Source organism: Saccopteryx bilineata, chromosome 2 (assembly GCF_036850765.1).
Source record: "Saccopteryx bilineata isolate mSacBil1 chromosome 2, mSacBil1_pri_phased_curated, whole genome shotgun sequence".
NCBI classification, from domain to species: domain Eukaryota; kingdom Metazoa; phylum Chordata; class Mammalia; order Chiroptera; family Emballonuridae; genus Saccopteryx; species Saccopteryx bilineata.
The window spans coordinates 266,069,836-266,092,717 of NC_089491.1; the positions used below are offsets into that span (position 1 = coordinate 266,069,836).

Sequence of the window (22,882 nt, forward strand, 5' to 3'; positions counted from 1 at the left end):
CAGCCCCATGCTGAGGATGAGCTCCAGCAGCTGAGCTGTGGGCTAAGGCAGGAGCTAAAACTCTAACAGCAACGTCACCATTGTGAAGAACCAAGAAAAGGGGCCCCTGCAGTCCAAAGAATGTGGGACGAGTCCCTACTCACAGACCTGCATGGTGGTAGCGTCAAAGTAGGTAAAGTGCTAGAACCCTCATCTCTGGTCAGAGGCCTGAGAAAGAGGCTGGAGAGTACAGGGATGACGAGAGCACCCTGGAGAAGGGAAGCCCATGACATGTGTATGCCCCCCACCCAGAGATCCCAGGCTCAGCTGTGAGCTGTGCAGGGCAGATCCAACGGACTACAGCAGAGGCTCTGAGAACGCAACTGAGAGCAGCGCCCCGCAGACAGAGCCCAGGAAGCCCAGCGAAGGTTCTGGAACTTGAACGGGCACTGGAATCACCACCATCAGAAGGCAAGGCAGAACTGGCTGTCTGAGCCTAACCACGGTCACTGCCTGCCTTAAAAAAAAAAAATCTCAACAATCTCCAGAGGATTATGCAACAGAATCTGAAGTAGACACAACATTCAAAATGTCCAGAATACAACCCCAAATTATCTGACATACAGCTCCACCCCCCAAAAAAACCCCCAGAAAAATGTGACCCCTTCTCAAAGGAAAAATCAACTAATAGATGCCAACCCTAAAACAACTCAGACTTTGGAAGTCGTTAATGACTTTAAAGCAGCTACTGTAACTATATTCTATGAGGCAAAAGCAACATAGTAAGAAAGACTGGCCATTTATAGCAGTGGTCCCCAACCCCCAGGCCACAGACCGGTACAGGTCCGTGGGCCATTTGGTACTGGTCCGCAGAGAAAGAATAACTTACATTATTTCCGTTTTATTTATATTTAAGTCTGAATGATGTTTTATTTTTTTTAAATGACCAGATTTCCTCTGTTACATCCGTCTAAGACTCACTCTTGACAATTGTCTCGGTCACATGAGATACATTTATCCGTCCCACCCTAAAGGCCAGTCCATGAAAATATTTTCTGACATTAAACCGGTCCGTGGCCCAAAAAAGGTGGGGGGCCACTGATTTAGAGCACAGAAACAGAAATTATGAAAAAGAACTGATTGGAAATATTTGATCTGAAAAATACAGTGTGTCCGTAAAGTCATGGTGCACTTTTGACCGGTCACAGGAAAGCAACAAAAGATGATAGAAATGTGAAATCTGCACCAAATAAAAGAAAAACTCTCCCAGTTTCTGTAGGATGATGTGGCAGCATGTGCCCATGCACAGATGATGACGTAACACTGTGTATACAGCAGAGCAGCCCACGGCCATGCCAGTCGAGATGTGGACGGTACAGAGGAAAGTTCAGTGTGTTCTGTGGCTCGCTAGATTCGAATCCGTGACCAAAGTGCAACGTGAATATCAGCACGTTTATAACGAAGTGCCACCACATAGGAATAACATTACTTGGTGGGATAAGCAGTTGAAGGAAACCGGCAGTTTGGTGGAGAAACCCCGTTCTGGTAGGCCATCAGTCAGTGACAAGTCTGTAGAGGCTATACGGGATAGCTACCTAAGGAGCCCTAAAAAATCTGTGCATGAGCCCACACTGAACTGCACTGAATAGGTATGAAACTGGGAGAGTTTTCCTTTTATTTGGTGCACATTTCATATTTCTATCATCTTTTGTTGCTTTCCTGTGACTGGTCAAAAGTGCACCATGACTTTACGGACACACTTTACAAAATCCGAAATAAAAAAGTCACTGGATGGGCTCATTAGCAGAATGGAGATGACAGAGGAAATAGTCAACAAACCTGAACTTAAGTCAATAGATGTCATGTAATCTAAAGCACAGAAAGTCTAGGAAAGAAAATGTACAGCATTAATGACCTGTGGGACAGCAGTCACATCATTGGAGTCCCAGATGGAGAAGAGCAAGGGATTAGTGCAGAAGAAAAATATTTAAAGAAATAATGGCCAAACACTTCCCAAATTTGGTGGAAAACAAATTTATACTCTAAATCAGGGGTCTCAAACTCGCGGCCCGCCCGTGGATTAGTCTGCGGGCCGCACAAAATTGTTCTGTGGGCCGCATGCGGCCCGTGGGCCGCGAGTTTGAGACCCCTGCTCTAAATGCTCAGTCAACCCCCAAACAGACCCCCCCCTAAGCTATTAACTCATTTTTGCCTTTGATGAATGTGAGGTGAGGCCCTTACTTTATTGAAAACACCACTGATTTTAAGAAGCACCATTACTTTATATAAAATAGTAAAATTCTGCCAATTTAATTTTAAGATGTCATTGCAAAAGACACATCCAGATTTCACAGAAGTGAAAATATAAGGAGAAAAAAAAAAGTACGTCTTAGAATAAATACAAAACATCCAGTGTTGGGCACTCACTGAGCACTAGAAGATACTGTGGGAAGTAGAACAGACACAAGCATCCAGTCCTAATACCTAATTTACGCCACCCCTCTTCTGACATTACTCATCACTTTCTTCCTGCTTTACCAGGAAAAGACAAAACACGCATTTAAAGAAACTCGTTGATCTACAGTTAAAACTCTTGGGCAAAGCCCTTCGGCCCCCTCACTTTATAGCCCTTTTCTCCCAGTAAGGGAAAAGCACAATCCAATAATAACTCAGTTTCTACTCCAATCAGACTCTTAATCTTCATCAGACTCTATCCTCTGTGTGTTGTTGTTGTTTTTTTCTAGAAAGGGTGACACAGGCTAAATGACCTTTTTTTAAAAAAATTTCGCCCTGGCCGGTTGGCTCAGCAGTAGAGCGTCGGCCTGGCGTGCGGGGGACCCAGGTTCGATTCCTGGCCAGGGCACCTGGGAGAAGCGCCCATTTGCTTCTCCACCCCCACCCCCTCCTTCCTCTCTGTCTCTCTCTTCCCCTCCCGCAGCCAAGGCTCCATTGGAGCAAAGATGGCCCGGGCGCTGGGGATGGCTCCAAAGATGGCCAGAGTGGCTCTGGTCGCGGCAGAGCGAAGCCCCGGAGGGGCAGAGCATCGCCCCCTGGTGGGCAGAGCGTGGCCCCTGGTGGGTGTGCCGGGTGGATCCCAGTCAGGCACATGCAGGAGTCTGTCTGACTGTCTCTCCCCGTTTCCAGCTTCAGAAAAAGCAAAAAGAAAAAAAAAATTTTCAGTCTATTTCCATCCACCCTCACTAAAGAAACTTCTTATAAATTCCACCCATGTTTACAAATTAACTCAAGCTGACTTCCTTATTTTGATGAAAAACTATCTTTGTCTTAGTCTGGGATAGGTTATTGTACCTTAGAGCTCATTTCATTCTCAAGTTATATATAAAGTACTAAAAAAACGTATTAGGAAATTCAGTTTTTTAAATTAAAAAAAAAAAAAAGAGGTTGTTCCAGGTTTTTAAAAATGGCATCAGCCATTAAGTAACAGCCAAGGATATAGTTCTCTTCACAGTGTTTGACCCCTTACTACCACTTTTGAAATAAAACATAAGCTGCACAAGCCTGGGCGTGCCTCCCTAATGAAAGCCTACTCATAGCTATTAAGGCTTTGGGGGGAAAATATAGTATTTCCCTCTACTACCATTTATAAGTTTAGATTCCTTATTTTTTTCCAGATGTACAATTTTTAACCCCTAGCTCTCCAGCTCACATTGCTAACAGCGCTCCTCTGACTCAGGAATAATCTCATGTGGGACGGTGAGAGCCTGATGTCTGGCACTGGTCAGGCAGCTGGCATGCAGACCCACAACTGCCCTGCTCGAATGCCACTTTGGACAGACCCCTCCCCAGCTCCAAGTCACTAGTCTGTTCTTTTCATCCATGGAGACAGCGGATTAAAACAGAAACAAAACAAACTGGTTTACTAATAAGAGGGGCTAACCATGGTCAAATTTGGACTGCAGAATGGCTGAAAACCTTGTGCACAGTGTTTAGCTTCTCTTCTGTCCATGGTCCCATGATCAGGCAGCCCTGCTCCCGAGGGAAAGTCAGCTTCACTGAATAGAGGGACCTCAGATGAGCCGACAGTCCCAGGCACAGCGACAGTGGCCATGGCGACCTGGCTTGTCTGTTCTCCTAGAGCTAACTGGGCTACAGAGTCTCTTCTCTGGAACGCCATCTCAGTTTCCTGGGAGCCTGGCTGTGGCTGACCACCTAAACGGTCACACTGTAAACACGCTCTGAACCGTAACCCCGGTCCCCGAGCCGCCATCCAGGTGCCCCACGCGCCCCTGCACATGCTGTCCTGGAAAGCGAGAAGCTGCTGGGCCCCCGTGGGGAGACTCCGTCAGACAAGCTCGGAGCCTTGGTGGAGCGCAGCCCGGAAACTAAAACAAGAGCGAAACTGCAAACTGATGTGTTTCATTTACCGGGACACACGTGGGGCCACTTATCAAGCCTCACTTTTTTTTAAAGAGAAAAACTGGACACACTGAGGAGTCCAATTCTCAAGGCTTGGAAATACCAGCGATTTCGGGCGGCCTTGAGAAAAATGATCAAGTATTTTTCTTCAGTAAAGCACATTCACATTTTCTTTTGGCTCTAAGGGAAGGGGGCTAGTAGAGGGGTGAAGGTAAGAAGTTGAAAATATTATTTGACAAAATAATTATTTTTGCAAACTGCTGCAGTCGTGCGCAGGGCTCTGGGCTTTGGCATGCAGGCGCGCCCACCTCGCGATTTGATCCCCCCACAGAGCAGCCGGGCATCTGCACTGGGGCGGGCTGGGGAGGGCCGGGGAGGAGCACTGGCAGGCCCTGGCCTCTGGCCATGCTACCTCTCTTCAGGGCACTGGATCAGACATGGCAGATAACCAGCCAAAAATTCAAAAAGGAAGAGAAAAGACAAGGCGAGAGGGCATGGGGAGAGAAAAAATCCCAAAATTTGGACACAGAGAGTCTTTTCAGACACTTTAATCCTTTCGTGCTGATGGTTCCCGGAGCGTCCGTGCCTGGCACTGGACCCGGCACCGGGAAAATGCGACTCTCTAAGCCAGTGTGTGAAGAGAGGCTGCTAATCACCTAAATAGAAACTGGAATCTGTTCACATGAAGTCTCTCTCCCCCATCACCAGAGGGACACCACAGCGTTCTGAAATACACTCTTGACATCATTTGGCAGGCAAACCTATTTTGTTGTACATGATTCATCCCTTAGGTTATTGTTTTTAATATTAGAAAGTGAGCTTTTAAATGCCAAACAAATTTTGCAGCAGGGAGACAAAAGATATTCCAAGTGGTCTCAACAGACCTTCCACCAACTGCGTCCACCAAATGGCTTAAAAGACAACCTTCCCATGGTGTTGCAGAAACAAGGAGCGACGGCGTTGTCCAACAATTACCTAATACGGGACTTTGTCCTCCAAGTTCACAGGGACAGTACTTACGGGACCGGACTGGACCTGGGGGGTAAAGCTGGGGAGTGAGGGCTGGTGGCTGAGCCGCGACAGGAACTGCTGTGGCTGCAGAAGCCGGCCCGTTACTGAGACGTACCTCCTGTCCGTGTTGCCGCTGACCATGAGGTTGGGAGGGCTGTCCTGGAGGTTGACACAGGTGAAGTCACCAAGCGCGTTGCCCAGCTTTGAGAGGCAGCGTTCCGCTTCCAAGCTGTAGACCAGGATCTGCGGGGAGAAACATGCAGGTGCCCGGTTACATCCAGCAGACCCACACGCAGCACGGTTCACTACGGCGCCTGTCCAGGCAGGACCATTACTTCAGCTCCTGTTAAAGATGTTCTGCCACTGAACATCCTGACCTTTTCCAGGTAATGATATTCTAGGGACATGGCTGTTAAAGTGGCAAAGGAAATGCAAAAGAAAATAAAGGAAAATCCAGAGTGAGTTCCTCAGGCCAAGATGCAAACCAACTCGAAGGACCCAAAGAAAAATGCCAAACAAAGAAGTTAGATTTCCCAGTTTCCTAACCCAGAGAAAGGCATGTGGAAACCGAGGTCACTGGCTGCTGCTGGTTTGGGATCAATGGAAAAGTGAAGATCAGAAACCTGCAGCTGAGCCTGTGTGGTGCTCCTTCCTCTCCCTGTATTTCTATCACAGAAGGTGAAAGGAGAGGTCGCATCAGGAGGAGGAAACTTACAGAGTTAACCACTAGGTGATTCCTTTAGACCAAACTGCACACCCCAAAACAGAGTCCTGGTCCTAAACATTTTTCTCATCAGTCACTGTCCACTTGCTAATTTTAAGCTCTGTTCCGTAAGGTATGGAGGCAAATAAGAAGGTATTCTAGATCTCTAGACAGTGTATGCATTAAACCTGAACACTTCCATGCCTTCTCTCCAGCAAAAAGGGAAAAAGAGCTTGGTTATAAATGATCTTCATGAAGATTATTTACTGGTAAGTCTTTTAATTATAAAAGAAAAAAAATAATTCAACTCAACATTAAATGCTTACTATGAGTCAGCCACTATTGTAAGTATTGAGGACACAGTTCTTGCCCCCAAATTCACAGTTTCAGAGCCACCTTAGTGACGGAGTTCTGTGCACATTCTGTTCTATTGATCACAGGGTTAAAATTAATCACTGAATTCAAAGTTTTATTAATGTTTTGTAGGGAGAGTCTCCTCTCTTACTACACATACGAAAACGTGCTTTCTTTTTCTTATCAACCTATTTATTTATCAAGTATTAGTACACAGGTTCTTATTTTAGCTTTGAGAAGTTAATTGTCTCCATCTTGAACTCCATCTATCTCATTGTCAGCACATATTTCTAACAAGTAAACCTTTGAAAATTCCTAGTGGTCCAAGCAATGCTATGATATTAACTAACTATTGCTAATAGCACCCGAAAGAAGGCAATTTCAAATTTTAAAATGCCCTTTTAATCCATAAAGATTATACAGAGCAAGCTAAATTTTATTTTTATTTTCAAGCAGTTGAAAATAAGTTTCCAAGAGAATTTCAATAATTCTAAAATATCCAAAATAAGGTGATTCTTCCAGGTAAGAACACAGAATTGATCAAATCTTCTATCTACAGAGACTAACTTAAAAATTACATAAAATCAGCTACTGGTGGGAGAAAAATTAAAAACAGGAACCTCATGGACTGTCATAAAAGCAGTATTTTGCATTTATTATAGAATTTTCAACAGGGTTCTTGGATTCAATAACTTCTTGTTTTTAAAATATTTCAACTTCTGCCCTGGTGGGTTAGCTCCGTTGGTTAGAGAGCATCTCGAAACACCAAGATTGGGGTTTGCTCCCTGGTCAGGGCGCACACGGGAAGTGACCAGTGAGTGCACAACTCGGTGGAACAACAAACAACTGCCTCTCTCTCTCTGCTTTCCTCTGTCTCTCGAAAATCGATCAATAAAAAAAACTTTTAAAAGTAAAATTAAATTTAAAATGAATACTTCAACTTCTATAGCAGGAAGGTAGGCCTTTGAAATATAAAATGGTAAATATAAGAATGAAAATCTGACATTGAGTCAGTTTCTATTCTTTATTTTTTCTAGAATTCTTTCTTGACAAATGGATGGACCATTTCTGAGGGATACAGTGAGATCTCATACCTCTCCAAAAAGGCTCTGCATCAAGACATCTAAATTAGTCGTCAGGAGTCAAAAATTTTCTAAAATGTTTAATAATTCAATGAATCAGAACTATCCGAAGAGTACCTTCATCATTACGTTTAGTTAAAGACCACAGAGATTAGAAAACACATTACCCATCTCAGAGGCGGTTCTTTCCCTGTTATAAGTCCCTTAACGACCTTTACCATTGCTCCCGCCCTCCCTCCCGTGCTCTCTCTCTTTTAATAAGGTTGAGCAAATGGGACTTCATTTTATCTGATTGCCAGAGACTAGTGAGATTAATTATTCATGCTCACACTCTCCCTCTTGTTAAGACCATGCATTAGACTAATTTTTCTCTTTATTGCCCTAGTTGGGCGAGTCTCAACCCACGGCCACTTGACTCGCTCTCAGAGGTGTATGGATATGCTAGAAGGGAAAAACTACCCAGAGCTAAAATCATGGAGAAGATACTCTGTGCTAATGTGACCGCCAAATCAATAGCTGTTGCTGGGGATTTTTCTTTTAAGTACCAAGTGGGTATTACAAAAGGGCTTAAATAGTGGTTATAGGGCCAATTTTTATAGGAGTCAGACGTTTCTCTAAGAGTTTTATAACAATTAAACCAGGTTAAGATAGGCCTATATTTTGCAAAGATAACTACAGAGATGCAGTGTGTGCCTTCTGGGCGGCCTTCCCTGCAGACCTAGAGGGCACCTGGGAGAGGCCAGCATTGTCCGAAAAGAACGTTAGCAGAACGTCCGTTCTGTTTTTCAGTCTTCTTTGAGATTGTAAAGTAATTTCATAAATCCTAGTCTTAGAATCCTTCTGATTTTGTCCAAGTTCATCTAACATAATGGAGTTATATAACAGAAGTGGTAGCCTCCTGTATCTCCATCTCTCAGAAATCACCACTTGAACAGTTTAGTGTATACACTGCTAGACTTTTTCTATACACCTCTGTTCCCCCCTTTCTCCATATTTGTGTGTAAAATTATTCTTTTTCTATGAATGGGATTATTATTCTTCAATTTGGTTTCCCTAGTAAATAACAGGAGAGTTCGTTCCTTGTCAAAACCTATAAGTAAAACTTGTTTTTTAATGGTGGCATAGAATTCTCTATGGATATATCATTCCATACTGATGGACTTTGGGTTGTTTCTAATTTTTAGGCAAAATTAATAATGCTGTAAGTCATACACCAGCTAGTCAACAATACTTATTGATCATCTTCCATGCAGCAGGCCCTGGAACAACCGGGGTGGCGGGTGACGTGCAGCAGCCTCACCTCTTCGCCAGCTGGTGCACAGCCACCAGCTGTCCTGCTTCCCTGTACCTGGGACTCGCCTCTCTGAGGAGACCCACCTTACAGCTATGCCCTAGCAGCTGGTGGTGTAAGCAGCAGGGCTGGCTGGCCACGTGGAGTCAGGAAGGAGGTAGTGGCCACAGGCCCAACATCAGGGAGCACCGGCCACTGCCCCAGTGCCGGCAAGCCCTAGACCTCCAGGTGGGACCTGGACCACTGACCCAGACCATTCCGTGTGCCCAGGACTGGCTGTCCAACCAACCCATAAAGGAAGAGCAGAGATGTGCTGCTGTCCCTGCACTGTGGTGAGCTGAAGGCAGGCCCACATCTTCCCTCGCCCAGGGGAGCTGGCGGCGGCACAGCCAACACTTCCTAACGCTAGGGGGTTTCCCTCGTCATTCACGTGGAACCGCCTGCATACAGGGAGCACCAGGAAGGGGTCACAGAGCCTTGTGACGCTAGACTTTCACTCACAAACTGATGAATGGGAAAAGGAACTCTGTTTCTGTTTTCTTTGGTCAAATTCACAAAACTAGTCTTCCTCATACTTGTTTATCTGCCAAAGGCATTGCACCAGCTGTAGTATCAACCTGAGCAGCTGCTCACCTCCTAAGAATCCCAGTGCTGCCCTTCCAAAGGGGTGAGAAGTGGTCAGAAGGCTTCCTTACAAGACACAGCATTTAAAAAGGCTTTGTGGGCCCTGACCAGGTAGCTCAGTGGATACAGCATCATCCCAGCACACCCAGGCCGTGGGTTCAATCTCTGGTCAGGGTACATATGAGAAGGAACCAATGATTTCACAGCTAAATGAAACAAGTTGATGCTTCTCTCTTTCTCAAATCAATAGAAAATTTTAAAAATAAATAAGGCCGTGGCTGGTTGGCTCAGAGGTAGAACATCCGCCCAGCGTGTAGAAGTCCCAGGTTTAATTTCCGGCCAGGGCACACAGGAGAAGCGCCCATCTGCCTCTCTCTCCTTCCCCCTCTCCTTCCTCTCTGTCTCTCTTCCCCTCCAGCTGCCAAGACTCCATTGGAGCAAAGTTGGCCCGGGCGCTGAGGATGGCTCCATGGCCTCTGCCTCAGGCGCTAGAATGGCTCCGATTACAGCGAAGCAGCACCCCAGATGGGCAGAGCATCGCCCCCTGGTGGGCATGCCGGGTGGATCCTAGTCAGGCACATGCAGGAGTCTATCTGCCGCCCCCCACTTTTCACCTTGGAAAAATACAAAAAAGTAAATAAATAAATAAAAATGCTTTGTGAGTTAAAGCTAACTTGCCTGCTGCCATTAAAACGGGGAGGAAGTAACAGAGTGCAGAACCAGGACAGCTGTGCCGGGCAGAGGCAGAACAAAAGGGAATGGCCTGGGAGACATGCCTGAGATCTTGGAGAGGAACAAGTCCCCTATGCTCTTTTCTGACCCCCAATAGCCCACTGTCATCACTAACACACATACTCTGCTCTTCTGAGGGGGAAAGACCATGATAAGAAGCCAGAGTCGCCTGACCAGGTGGTGGTGCAGTGGATAGAGCGTCAAACTAGGTAGGACGCGGAGAACCCAGTTTTGAAACCTCAAGGTCACCAGCTTGAGCACAGGCTCATCTGGTTTGAGCAGGGCTCACCAGCTTCAGCCCAAGGTCGCTGGGTTGAGCAAGGGGTTACTCAGTATGCTATAGTCCCCCGGTCAAGACACATATGATAAAGCAATCAATGAACAACTAAGGTACCACAACGAAGAACTGATGCTTCTTATCTCTCTTCCTGTCTGTCCCTATCTCTGTCTGTCACACACACACACACACACATACACACACACACACGGAAGCCAGAGACCGTGGAGCAAACAACCCCCACACTCTCCCTGTCTGCCACGGAGTTTAGCTGGTGTTCTCACTGGGCCCTGGGCACACAGAGCTCGCTGCCCCTTGCCAGTGCTGAAAGTTTCATGGCCACATATTTCCTCTGGTGTTTTCCAAGGTGCCCTAGCAGACTGTGCACTCACTTGCCCCGCTTTTTCACAGACCTGGTTCTCACATGCTCGGGGGGAAGAGAGACACTGGGGAAACTGTAAGCTTAGCAGATTGGCCGAGGTGCACAGAGCTGGGCCCCACACATGCTGTAAAACACTGTCCTAGACTTCTACTACAAGTTCCCTGGGAAAGAAACTCGACCACTCATCCCTGCAGCTCTGATTAAGGACCCAGCATGTGCCAGATGCTCAGCATACAGACTGACTGGTATACATTACCAGGCAAACACAGAACTTACCACAGTCTAGCACACAATACTCATTCTGTTTTTTGTTTAACACCTTTCCCCCATTTCTGGATGTCTAATCTGGCTGCTGGCTTGTCCAAAAGAACCACTTCATCCTAATCAAAGCAGAAGGACCTTCCAAACATCTCATTCCATAATGTCTAGATTCTAGAACCCCCAAACCGTATCCAGTTCTGACAATATGGCAGACTAGAATGTCTGGAAACCCCTCCTGTATAAACACCAAAAATGTTAGTTATGAGTCAATCTATTAATAAACACTCCTCCAACCTATCTGTTTAACTTCTAAGAAATCAGAAAAGTTCTGAGGAGCCCAAAATGAGGAATACTAAACTCAGAAAGGGAAGTGAGCTCTCATGCCAGGGCCGCTCTGGGGACATTTGCCAGGGTGAGAAGCCTAGAGACCTGGGAAGCAGGAGCAAAGGTTCTAGCCAGCACCCGGTGGACCACCAGAACTGAGGCCTCCGCACAGAGCTGGGCCCTTGTTTGTCTAGGCACGCTTGGTAAGAAGCAAGCCAGGGCCAAGTCTGTTCACTGGCAAAAGACAGCTCACCTGGAAACAGGCTGCCCCAGGCCCAGCCAAGGATGATGTGCAAGCACAAATCTGCCCTCGCTCAGGTGCAGTGGGAGAATTTACACTACCTGCAAGGCCCAAGTCCCCCATGCCTAGTAATCAGTTTAAAGCATTTTCAGGTTGGTAACATGCCCTCAAGTACCTGGCAGTGGCATTCTCAGGAGGAAGACCCAGGCCCCGCAGGAGATCTACAACTCAAAATCAGCCAAGTGTGAGCTCACAATAAAACACATGTCCCAATAATACAGAAAGAAACGACTCACTGAAAGTTACAGGCAGAAAACAGAAGAATTTGACTTAAAAGGGTATCAGGTAAGGAAAATGTTTGCAGAAATAAAAAGAGAGCTGGGGTCAAAAGCCAAAAACTGAATAAGCAGCTTTGGAAAACAGACTTCTAAAAATTAAAAAGTCAATGAGTCAGTTAATTAAACAAGTAATTAAACAGAGTCAAGAGCGAATCTTGCTAACTGGAAGATAGGTATTAAGCAGTTTCTTAGATGGCAGCACAGGGACGGAGAAGGTCCGAATGAGCTGTGGACAGCACGGAGGAGACACGTGTGGGTCTAACACACTTCCACCATGAGTCCAGACAAAAAAGAGTAGGGAAAACGAGGAGGAAAATTTCAGCGGCTGAGAAATCTTTACAACTAAAGGGAGGAAGCATAAGAAATCCCAAACAGGAAAAATAAAAACTAAACCCACACCTAGAGACATCCGAGTGAAACCACAAAAAATTAAAGACAAGAAAGAGACCTTAAGGCAGCCAAAGGGAGAAAGAGAGTCCTAGACGGAAATGACAATGAGACCACCAGCTAATTTTTCAGTGGCCTCAATGGAAGTCACACCAATAGCCTCTGCAGAGGGCTGAGAGAAAATAACTGTCTGCCTAGAATTACAAAGCACTAGGTAAACTACCTTAGAATGAGGGTGGAATGAAAACCTTCCTTTGTATTAAAACACGGAGAACCCTTGTGGCAGAGACCCTCACTAAAGGAATTTCGAAAGGACATACTTGGACATACTTAGACAGAAAATCATTCTAGAAGAAAAAAGTCTGAGATGCTGAAGGGAATAGTAAGCAAAGATTCATATAAATGTGCATGAAAGTATACAAATACTGATTATATACAACAACAACAATGCTGTTTTGGGGTTAAGTAAACAGAACAAACTGTATCTAGCCCTTATATCCAAACAGTCAAGTGCCCTGACTCGGGGCGATGTACCACAACCACAGGACGCCAGGTGCACGGGGGATCCGCCAGCATTATGGGTGGGAATGAACAGAGGCTTCCCTGGACACCTGTACTGTGCTTGGCACATAGAAGGGACCCAGTATATATCTGATGAAAGAATGAATAAATGCTACACGTCTCTGCCTGTATCTATCAATTACAGGCGAATGATACAAGCGCTTTACAGTAAAGACACGCTCCACGCATACAGATGAACACATTAAGTCAATCTGCTTTCTACCAACAGCGACATATGTAGCTGTTTCAGAAGCTCAGTGTAGTACAGATCTTGAAATACAAGACAAATAACGCTCATTTTAAAAAATAAATGCACTAGAATCTATGTAAACACAATAAATTAAAATAAAAATTTAAAAATAAATAAAAGATACAAAAGAAAAAGACCTCCCATGTTTGGGGTAGAATTTAGTCATGTAAACAATCCAAATTGCCATCTGACCCAACATAAATATGGTCCACAAAATCTGGTCAAAATTTTTACTACAAAAAAATGCAGGATCCATGTATTGATGTTCATATGCAAAGAAAGATAAGTGAACAGCCCCTATAAATTCACAGATGAGCTAAGATTTAAAAAAGAATGAGAAAGACAGACATTTGGGAAGGGGGGAGCTAGTGAGAAGAGTAAATCATCCACAAAACAGCCAATAAAAAAATAAAAAAGCAGTTAATATACATGAATAATGGATGTCTGATTTAAAAGCAGTTTACTCCGATATGATGTAATTTTTGACAATCAGCCAGGGAGACTATTTTGTAAGTCCCTGCCAGAGATAAGTCAGAGCGGGAGGCCTGGTAACGGGCGTATCTGCGAACATGTGGAAAATGACTTTCACCACCATCCCAAAGGTGACTTTCTGTTGGCAAACAAAAGCTTGCCTCTCAGGTGCACTTAGCAGCAGCAACCAGCACGACACAAGCCTGAAGAGATGGCCCCCTGACAAGCCAGACCCCGCCGCAGAGCGCCCCCAGCAGTTTCCATGACATGCTCTGGCACCGTGCACACTCGGTGCAGCACAAAGGGAAAAGCAGCCCAGGCTGCTTTCATGTTTAAGTTTTAATTGGAGTGACAAGCCCAGGAGGCCAAGATATTTCAGGGATGGGACGGTGTTGCTGAGCGTCGCCAGGCGCCGGGTAGGCAAGGCCTGTGTGCGCTCCCCACCACGTGCCAATGCACCTGCAACCCCCGCTGTTCCAGGACTGGACTGTGCCCGGGAAGGCACTGCCAATCACCGCGACTGTGCCAAACGCAGGGGCTTTGTGATGTGGGCAGATGTCTACAAAGGACCAGAGCGAGGCCAAACCAACACCTATTGTGACCTAAGCCTGAAAGAAACCCGAGAACAAGAGTTCTCCCCAGTGAAAATGCAGGGAAACACAGTCCCACCCCCGAACCCCCGTGTCCACAGGTGCTGGAAGCAATCATGGAAGGCAGGTCCACGTTGCACAGTGAGAACACACTCTGCTCTGCTTCAAGGATCTCCGGAGACGGTCTCCATCCTAGCACTAGCATAAGGGAAAGAGCCGTGACCACAAAGAACTGGTTCATGGATACATAAAGTGAACAGGAAGTGTTCACGGTTGGGGCATTTAGTCCAATGAAGAGATTATAATTATTATGTAAATGTGTGACTGAAGCTGAAAATCCTCACAGCCGCCTTTTATGCACCCAACAGGCCTCACCATAATAAAGAGCAGGGACACTTTCAAAGCACATCACAAATATTAACGACATGTAACTAATCACAGCCCCCAAGAGAAGAAATGTTGTTATTAAATCTATTTTACATTGGAAGGAAGACTTAGGCTGAAAACTATGAAATTCTTGAAAAAGTAAAGGTAACTTGGATATTATTTTTTAAATGAAAATATAACAAGTGAGGCACTGTGTCACAGAGATATCTGTATGAAATTCAGGGTATTACACTGGCTTGGTATCAATTTTCTATTGACTAGCCTGGCAACTGTGAGTTTGGCCCCAAATTTGACTAGACAAAGGCTTAGAAGTGGATAGATAGGCAGAATGTGGTTAAAACCAGGTCACTAAAACAAGTGACAGCTGACAGACGACAGTGAACAAGGCCTCTGGTGTAGGGCAAGCTCCCCTTCGTGCCCTGGGGCATCACGCCCCTCAGCCCCGCTATGCGGTGCACGGCTGTCCTGCACCGACATGCTCTGCACAGAAAGAACACCCTCATAGTGGCTGTTGTGAATATACATGACCTGCCTTTCACCCACATCCTTCCAGAATACATTCCATTTGATTCTCACAACCAAGAGGAAGATGGACGAATACTTCTGTCTATTATTTATGATTACAGACACTGAGGCTTAAATGATTTTACAAAACTGGCCTCATATTACCCCAGTAACTGTAGCCGAGGAAGGACATGCTAGGCAGAGCCTGCCTATTCCCCTCCCTGTGTCAGTGTGTCAGGGTTTGCCACCACCTCACAGTCTCTTCCTGATTCCTGGCAAAAATCTTACTTATGATGGCAAATACTGACAGTGTTCATATGTGCAGAACATGGCCCCTGACGTTGCTCTCCCTGGCCCCACAATTCCATGAAAGTCACGGCCCTTCCACAGCTATAAAGTCTGGGAACCGCCAGGTGGGTCGGCTTCCAAGCCTGTGCTCTTTAAACCTCCTCCCCAGGTGCTCCGAGCGTGGCCACTGGACTCGGACCATCTGCAGTGCCCATCAGACAAGCAGATTCCCGGGCCCAGCCCAGAGCCACATTTCTCCGATGCCTGCTGGTGTCTATGAGCACTGCACTTACCCTACCTCCAAGCCAAAATCAAATTTCAGTCATTAAAACCATGTTACTCAGCTCTAAGTGCTCACTTCTGGCCTCCCAACTGATACCAATTCGGTTAGGAACGGTGCTGGGCAGGAGCGATACCGTAACATAGGAGGTAGGGCCTGCGGACTGTGTGCTGGGGCGGCGGGGGGAGGGGGGGTCACTGAGAGCAGAACAGTTGGGAAGGCTCCTTCTGACAAGAGGACCTGGATGGGCCTTTCCTGCCAGGACCAGGAAAGACAGGAGGGAAGAGGGAGTGCATACTAGTCAGGGATGAATGAGGCATGTTCTGGACCATGCCGGCCCAGGGGGAGCAGGGGGCCAGGGAGCAGGGGGCCAGAGAGAGGGGGCCAGAGCGAGGAGGGCCGGAGAGTCAGAGCCCAATGCCCCTGGTCTTGAGGCCAGGCAGGTGGGTCCAGGGCCCCACTCACCGTCCCCCGCATGCAGCCACTGCTCTGATGAAACTGGAAATAGACCACAAGGAAGGCACTGACAGGTGGTAAAAAGACAGCAAAGGTGGGGAAAGGGAAGGGGGCTGGGGAAGAATTATTTCCATGTCATTTTCCATAGATATTTTAAAACTTACTGTGAACATGAGACAAGAGGTCACACCTTAAGGAAACGTCACAGCACAGAGGCCCCCTAGGCGAGCAGGTGGAGACTGGGCCACAGGTCCTAACGCAGAAAGATCCAAAGCAATCTGTGTACTGAATTCGGTCTGGGTGCAGTCGGTGGGTCTCACATCAATGGACTGCTCTGGAGCAGGAGGCGGGCGGAGGCTGGGACCCAGGTCACAGCAGGGCTGCCTTCTGTACACGGCCCAGTCCCCACGATGCCTGGCAGCAGTCTGACACTGCAAACCTCATCACTCCCCGCAAGTCCCTAAATCTGGGATGTGAGCCTTCAAATGTACCGAGCCTGAGTTTCCTTCTGCCTATCTACAAAGCCTGACTTACAAATTAATAACACCCTGAGATGATGCTTAAAAGAGTGACTTTGCGTCCATTAGAAGAACTCATCCGCAACTCAATAATTGATGTTAATTACAAACCCACTGTCTAACACGGGGCTTTACAGGAGGTGGATGGAAGTGCTAAGGAAATGAATAAATCATACTCATCCCCATATTGAAGAAAAGCAAACGTTCTCTACTTTGTAACATTTCATTAGCCTAGTTTAAGCCATGATGTGTATTTGAAAATAGTAAAATGTCTGAAATACTTGGTTCATCCTCTGTGAGCTCCCCTCCCCCCCCCCCCAATCCAAGGAGAGCAGTCAACGCTGCCTGGATACAGACCTAAATGCGCCCCATTCTACAGTGTCACCGTTCTTCTTACAGAGCAAAGGCAAACCTTTCCAACAGCCCTCCCCTTGATCTTCATTATCTAAAAAACAAACTGACTTTAACCCTTCTGACAAACCTACCCACTGCTTGGCCCCCGGACTCATCTGGCAGGAAGAAACCAAAGCCACGGCTATCCATAAAATGAAATTAAAGCAAGGATTAGCCCCAAGTTCACAGTCTCCCATGGGAGTGAAACGGTAAACCAGGATGGAAAGTACATATAAATAGTCAGAAAGCCGTTAGAAAAATTAGGCCCTAAATAAGTTCTAAGCTTAATTCAAAAGACAAGAGAAAGGAAATGGTCAGCATATATTTCAACATAATAATAGTCTTGTGAGGTTGCTCAGAACTTCAAGAACATTGATCAATATTTTCAAAAATTAGAAAATGATACAAGTGGCACTGGTATACAAAAACTGTGCAAGCATGAAAGAAGACAAAAGATATTTAGGATCCAGAGCCAGCCCTCTCCGTGGAAGGCTTCATGTCGCAAAGGCCATTACATCAAGTGACTCAGCAATCACATTAACTTACTGCACTGGTTCTGCAAAAGCTAAATTGGCCTGTCCCTTTCTGTCCCAAATGCATTCTTTCAAAACAAATCTTGGGGAAAGGAAGCTGGTGAAGACCCACAGACTGCTATCACTACACAAATGAGCCAAGTTCCCCCACTAGCCGACGGTACCTGTACTCCAGCCAGCCTGAATCACCCCAGTGCTGCTTGCCGACCCCCAGACCCCCTCCTCCAAGCCTACTTCCTCTGCCTGAACTGCCCTCTCACCCAGGCTTTCCTGATGAACTCCACCCTGACCCAAAGCTGGTGGGGATGGGGAGGTAGAGGAGCTCAGTATCTAACAAGCATATGACCTTCCTGTCCCATGTAAGTAACTTGCCAAAGGCTTATCTGGCTCAATCCCCCATGGCTATATACCACTACCCTGACTTAGCGGAAAATACTTTTCCCTCCTTATTTACTTTCTGTAAGGTCAGCACTCCCACCCAGGAGTGGGGCAGGGTCACTGGGCCTCCTAAAGCAGTCCTAGCGTAGTCCATAGCAGCAGCAGCAGCAGCAGCATTCCAAGAAGTGCTTCCCACAGAATCGCCAGCATGCTTGTGCAGGTCAGAGGCTTCCTGTCTGCCCTGAGAAACCCCAGGGCCCCGGGAGCTGCTTCAGCATTCTTCCAGCATGTAAGGACAATTTCATGTATTATGAAATTACACTAACAACTGAATCAATTACTGATATCATTTTACTACTAAAATATGGATAAAACACATTTGAATGTGCAATCCATCTGTGTATCTGTATAATTTCTCATCACTTTGGAATTCAGCAAATCCCATGTGAAGGTCTCCCTAGGACCTGATGCCCATGTCAATGTGGAGAAAGTCACCCCTCCATTGCTGAGCTGCTGATAAGGAATACGGGCAGTAAGCCCCGAGGCAGATGTCATGCTTGATTCATGCCTGTGCTTCCAGTGCCATCAGAAATCTAGCGTATAGCACGTGTTCAATAAACAGTCATTACCAATGACAGTAACCTAGGCAACAAAAATGAATCCTTCTGGTAGTCAACATCACTCAACAACCTTGAAAACTGGTCTCCAGGAATGATTTTCCTACACTTCTCCAAGAAGAAAGATAAATCATTTTCAAGGTTTAAAGTGAAAGGGAAATGAGACATTTACTCTGAAATTTCAATTTTAAAGTATTCATCCTTCTTGTAAAAGACCAAGTCTTTAACTTTTCTCAGGGATGGAACCTTGAACAAAGCAGAGATGGGCTGCATGTTCTGGGGTAGGCATGGGAGAATGTGGTCAGAATCCGGGAGCTCTGTGTGTCTGATTCCCAGCGTTCTCCCAGACAGATAGTTCAACTCGTGACGAGTGCAAGCAACCAATCCAGAGTCTTTACACGTCCATGTGAAGGGAATGATTATCGTAAGAGACGTTAGCAATTATTCTCCAGCGTGATGTAAGCTGAGGCAGCAGCGCCAAACCAGCGTCCTTGTCAAACACATCCCAGCCTTCAGGATTACTTCACTTGCATCTCCCTGATTAGGATGCGCGCCGCGTGCCGCTTAATACAACCTGCCGCTGAATGCCAAGTACTTCAGAACTAAATTAGGAAATATGTCCAAACACATAGAATGATGCTAAGAGCCCTAAGTGGGTCTCTCTCTTCCTTTATGGGGCATGAGACTCGCTGTCAACATAATGCTCTTAGAAATGAGGCAATTCTATCTTCTAACCCTCTACCCTCAGAGAGAAAATTTAATTCAGGGAGCAAAAGAATTAATAAAGATGATATGGTATTATACACACGTTTTCATGGGTGGAAGTATTTTTGACAGAGTCCCAGAAAATGTAAGACACAGAAACACATCTGGAAGGGCTATTTGGGCACACAGGCCTACAACGGGGCTGACACTGACCTCTGCATTGAAGCACAGTGAGGGAACAGGGCCAGGGCACCGCTGTAAAGCGTGCTTTCTTCAATCACACGCACTCAGCAACAGCTACCTCTAAGGCCATTTACGCCACTGAGGTCAAGAACCCAAGAACACACCAGCAAAACGTGTGTCCATTTTCACCTGAAAGTCAAAGACCTCTGAGGATGGCCCTTCTCATCACATACCCCTTGCCTGGCAAGACACAGGCAGTGATGAAAAAGATCTCAGTCTCTGCCCGAACATTTCGGCCAGCAATCAGCATGGCCCGGAGGGAGACCTTGTTAGGAAAGAAACGATGGACTCCTCAGCCCATCTCAGGAGCCTTCAGCTACCCAGCCACTTCCAATGGGGGAGCAGCTCAAGACAACTCCACGGGTAAAGGAGAAGGCTGAAACCACCTAATCACTTCATCCCAAATTCAAAAAACACAGATGCTGGACAGAAGTCCAAAGGCCGTGTTTCTAACCCTTCTCATTTTACAGAAAAGAGTTCAGGTCAGCTACCATCTTAAAAGAACCATAGCCTCTCCCTCAAATGGTAGCAAATAAGCTGAGAAGAAACACATCAGCACATGTTACAGCTCTTTCCAACCGAACGGTGGCCCAAGAGGACTGTGGGTCCCACTGTACTGCTTCTAGCTAAAGCCATTCATTCTAAAAGTAGAGAATTACAAAATAACTTAATGAAGAGGAGGACAAGACAGATCTCTGTATATTCCTTCTGGCCTCATTCTGTTGAGATCTTTCTGTAAAGCCTGTGAGAAAAAAGATGTGAAGGAACTGCTAGGAGAATGAGCTGCACGGCCATCTGCTGCTTTCTAAGGGATACCGTCTAGCGGGGCAATAACTATGAGTTATAAAGGCACACACCTGTGACCCAGCAAGTCTACTTGGAGGAGCTAACCCTACAAATACATTCATGTGGCCCAAGCGTTGTTCACAGCAGCAAAAGGCCACAAGCCACCTAACACGCGTCAATAGGGGATTAGACGAATTAAGGTATACCCACACAAGGTGCGGTACCATAAAGTTGCAGAAAAACAGAGCCTAAAACCAACAATCAAACACCAGGGAATTGTTTATTATATCATAAGAAATGATAAAATTATCTTTAAGAGATTTTGTTGCAGGAAAAAGCAAGGTGTACAACAATAATATAGTATTTTACCATTTATATATATGTATATTTTTTCCTACAACCATTTATATTTTTTAGAAAGAGGGGGTTGAGGGCACGTCTGGATGACCTGCTTACATGTACATGAATGTCTCTGGGAAAATACGCAAGAAACTCGGGACAGTGAACTCGCTGCAGGCAAACAAACCAGATGGAGGGCTGACAGGTGTGTGGAGGTCATCCCACTACACCCCTTCCTTTTCATAACTTTTGATTTCTGAATCAGGTGAAGGCATTGCCTCATTTAAAAGTACTCTTAAAAGATGTCTAAAGATCTGGTATTTTAACAAAGAGTAGACATAGACAATAGCCATTTTTTTTATTACTTGACTTGGGCAATGAACACACTGGCAATTCCAAATGCAGTCCCTCATTGTGGCCTCTGAAATTCAAGTCTGGGGCTCTCTGCGCCATAAGCAATGCAAGACGTGCAGAGCACAGATTCTCGCCGCTCCTTCCTCAGGGAGCTGGAAATGATTAAACCAGCTGTATTCATAAGCCTTTTCTTAAGGTTAAATAGATACGTTTTGCTACATTTCCTTAGAAAACTGTTTATTAACAGAGCTGGATTACTTGACAAGTACCAGTTTGTTGAAATCTGTGCATAAGGCTGTTTCACACTCCAGTGCCAGGAACACAACTGGTACTCTGTGACTATCTGTGATGAATACACAATGGGCTGGCTAGATCTGTGAATGGATAGATTTGAACCATTACTATTTGATGCTCAGACAGCAGTGGTACCTATAAAAATGCTAACGTGATCATCCAAAGATAGTTTCCAACCACACAAACACATCACCTCTGGAGTACCTGCCTCTACAGCTTAGGGAAATTTCAGTTCCCGACTCAAATGCATTCTAGATCAACATTTGGACTTCACTGTCTGCTTTTATCACAGTTAATCAATAACAGACCACAGCTGAACCCCAGTTCTGCATCAGGTACAAACAAAGATAAGCCCAACTCTCCTCATAAGCCTTCATCTGATTCCGAGTTATAAGGCCAAAGGCGTAGACACAAACCCCCATGCAGATGCAGCCCCAGGCAAACGCTACTGCTAACAGTCTCACACCAGCCTAATAAAATGTGCCGGAACACAGGCTGCCAAGCCAAAGCACAGACACAGCCAAAACAGGGCATTCACAAGCTAAGTGATGCCGAGATCTGCACACGAAATTATTTGGGAGTTAGGATATTACATTATAGGATAGAAGCAAGATGACATGGCTTAATTCAGAGATGTTACACAACGATTACACTTCTTAAAAATGCAGGGTTTTTCTGAAGAAGCAGCAATCTATTTACTAAACATAATCGGAGGGAAAGTCCTGCCTCTGCAAAAATAAGGAAAGTTGCACAGATAGAAGCCTGGCTTCCCTCATGTTTGAGTGGGTGGCACTCATGTTGGGAAAACATAAAGTTAGCGCTAACAACAACCAGCCACACACCTACAAGTGTTCGAAGGCCTGCTACTGGACTTACAAAATATTTGGGTGACTAACTGCTGTCAGATTTCAAAGGATACTTCAACCCCTTCTTGTAGCAAATTTACTTCCACTCAATTTTAAAATTCTAATGAAAAATACCAGTAACAAGTTATTTGAGGGGCTTTAACTTTTTTAAATGAATCTTCATAAAATTAGGGTATTAACCAGCAGGTTCTAATAATTAATGCTTTTAATTGAGTTGGAAATTTTCAGAGGCATCCAAAAAAGTGCCTGTATATCCAATATCTAAAGGATGCTCATTTTGTGCTGATCTGTCCCTTTAACTGGTTTCACAAATATATCCATTATGATTATATCAAAATATATAACTGTATAGAAATAAATTCTACTTGGATAAGTCAAAGAGAAATAGGACCTGCCAGATGAAAAATTCATTGAAAATATGAAACATTTACACCAAGCTAGTATTAAATATATCTCACTACACTAAGAACTTGAGAAATAAACGAGATAACCCAAGCTCGAAAGCGTAATGAATGAAAAATTAGAAAGCAAATATGCAGTCTTTCTTCTCTCAACAAATGAGCTCACCAGGGATCAGGAAAAAAAAGTTTTTGCAAAGCCTGAGAAAGGAAACTGCCTTAGGAAACCAATTGCTGCCCCCCTTCCCCCACTTCCCAGGAAGACAAAACACAGGAGTTACTTGTGCAGACTTTCCAGCTAACACATT

The 22,882-nt window shown here is 45.5% G+C and overlaps 1 protein-coding gene across 1 annotated transcript in view; it reads right to left on the bottom strand.

Annotated features, from left to right (window-relative positions):
- The window catches only part of FBXW8 (F-box and WD repeat domain containing 8), a 117,860-nt gene that overhangs the window by 15,974 nt on the left and 79,004 nt on the right, over positions 1-22,882 (bottom strand). Inside the window, exon 8 of the mRNA XM_066260489.1 lies at positions 5,483-5,610. Within this exon, the coding sequence (XP_066116586.1) occupies positions 5,483-5,610 (128 nt within the window). The remainder of the gene's footprint in view (positions 1-5,482; positions 5,611-22,882) is intronic.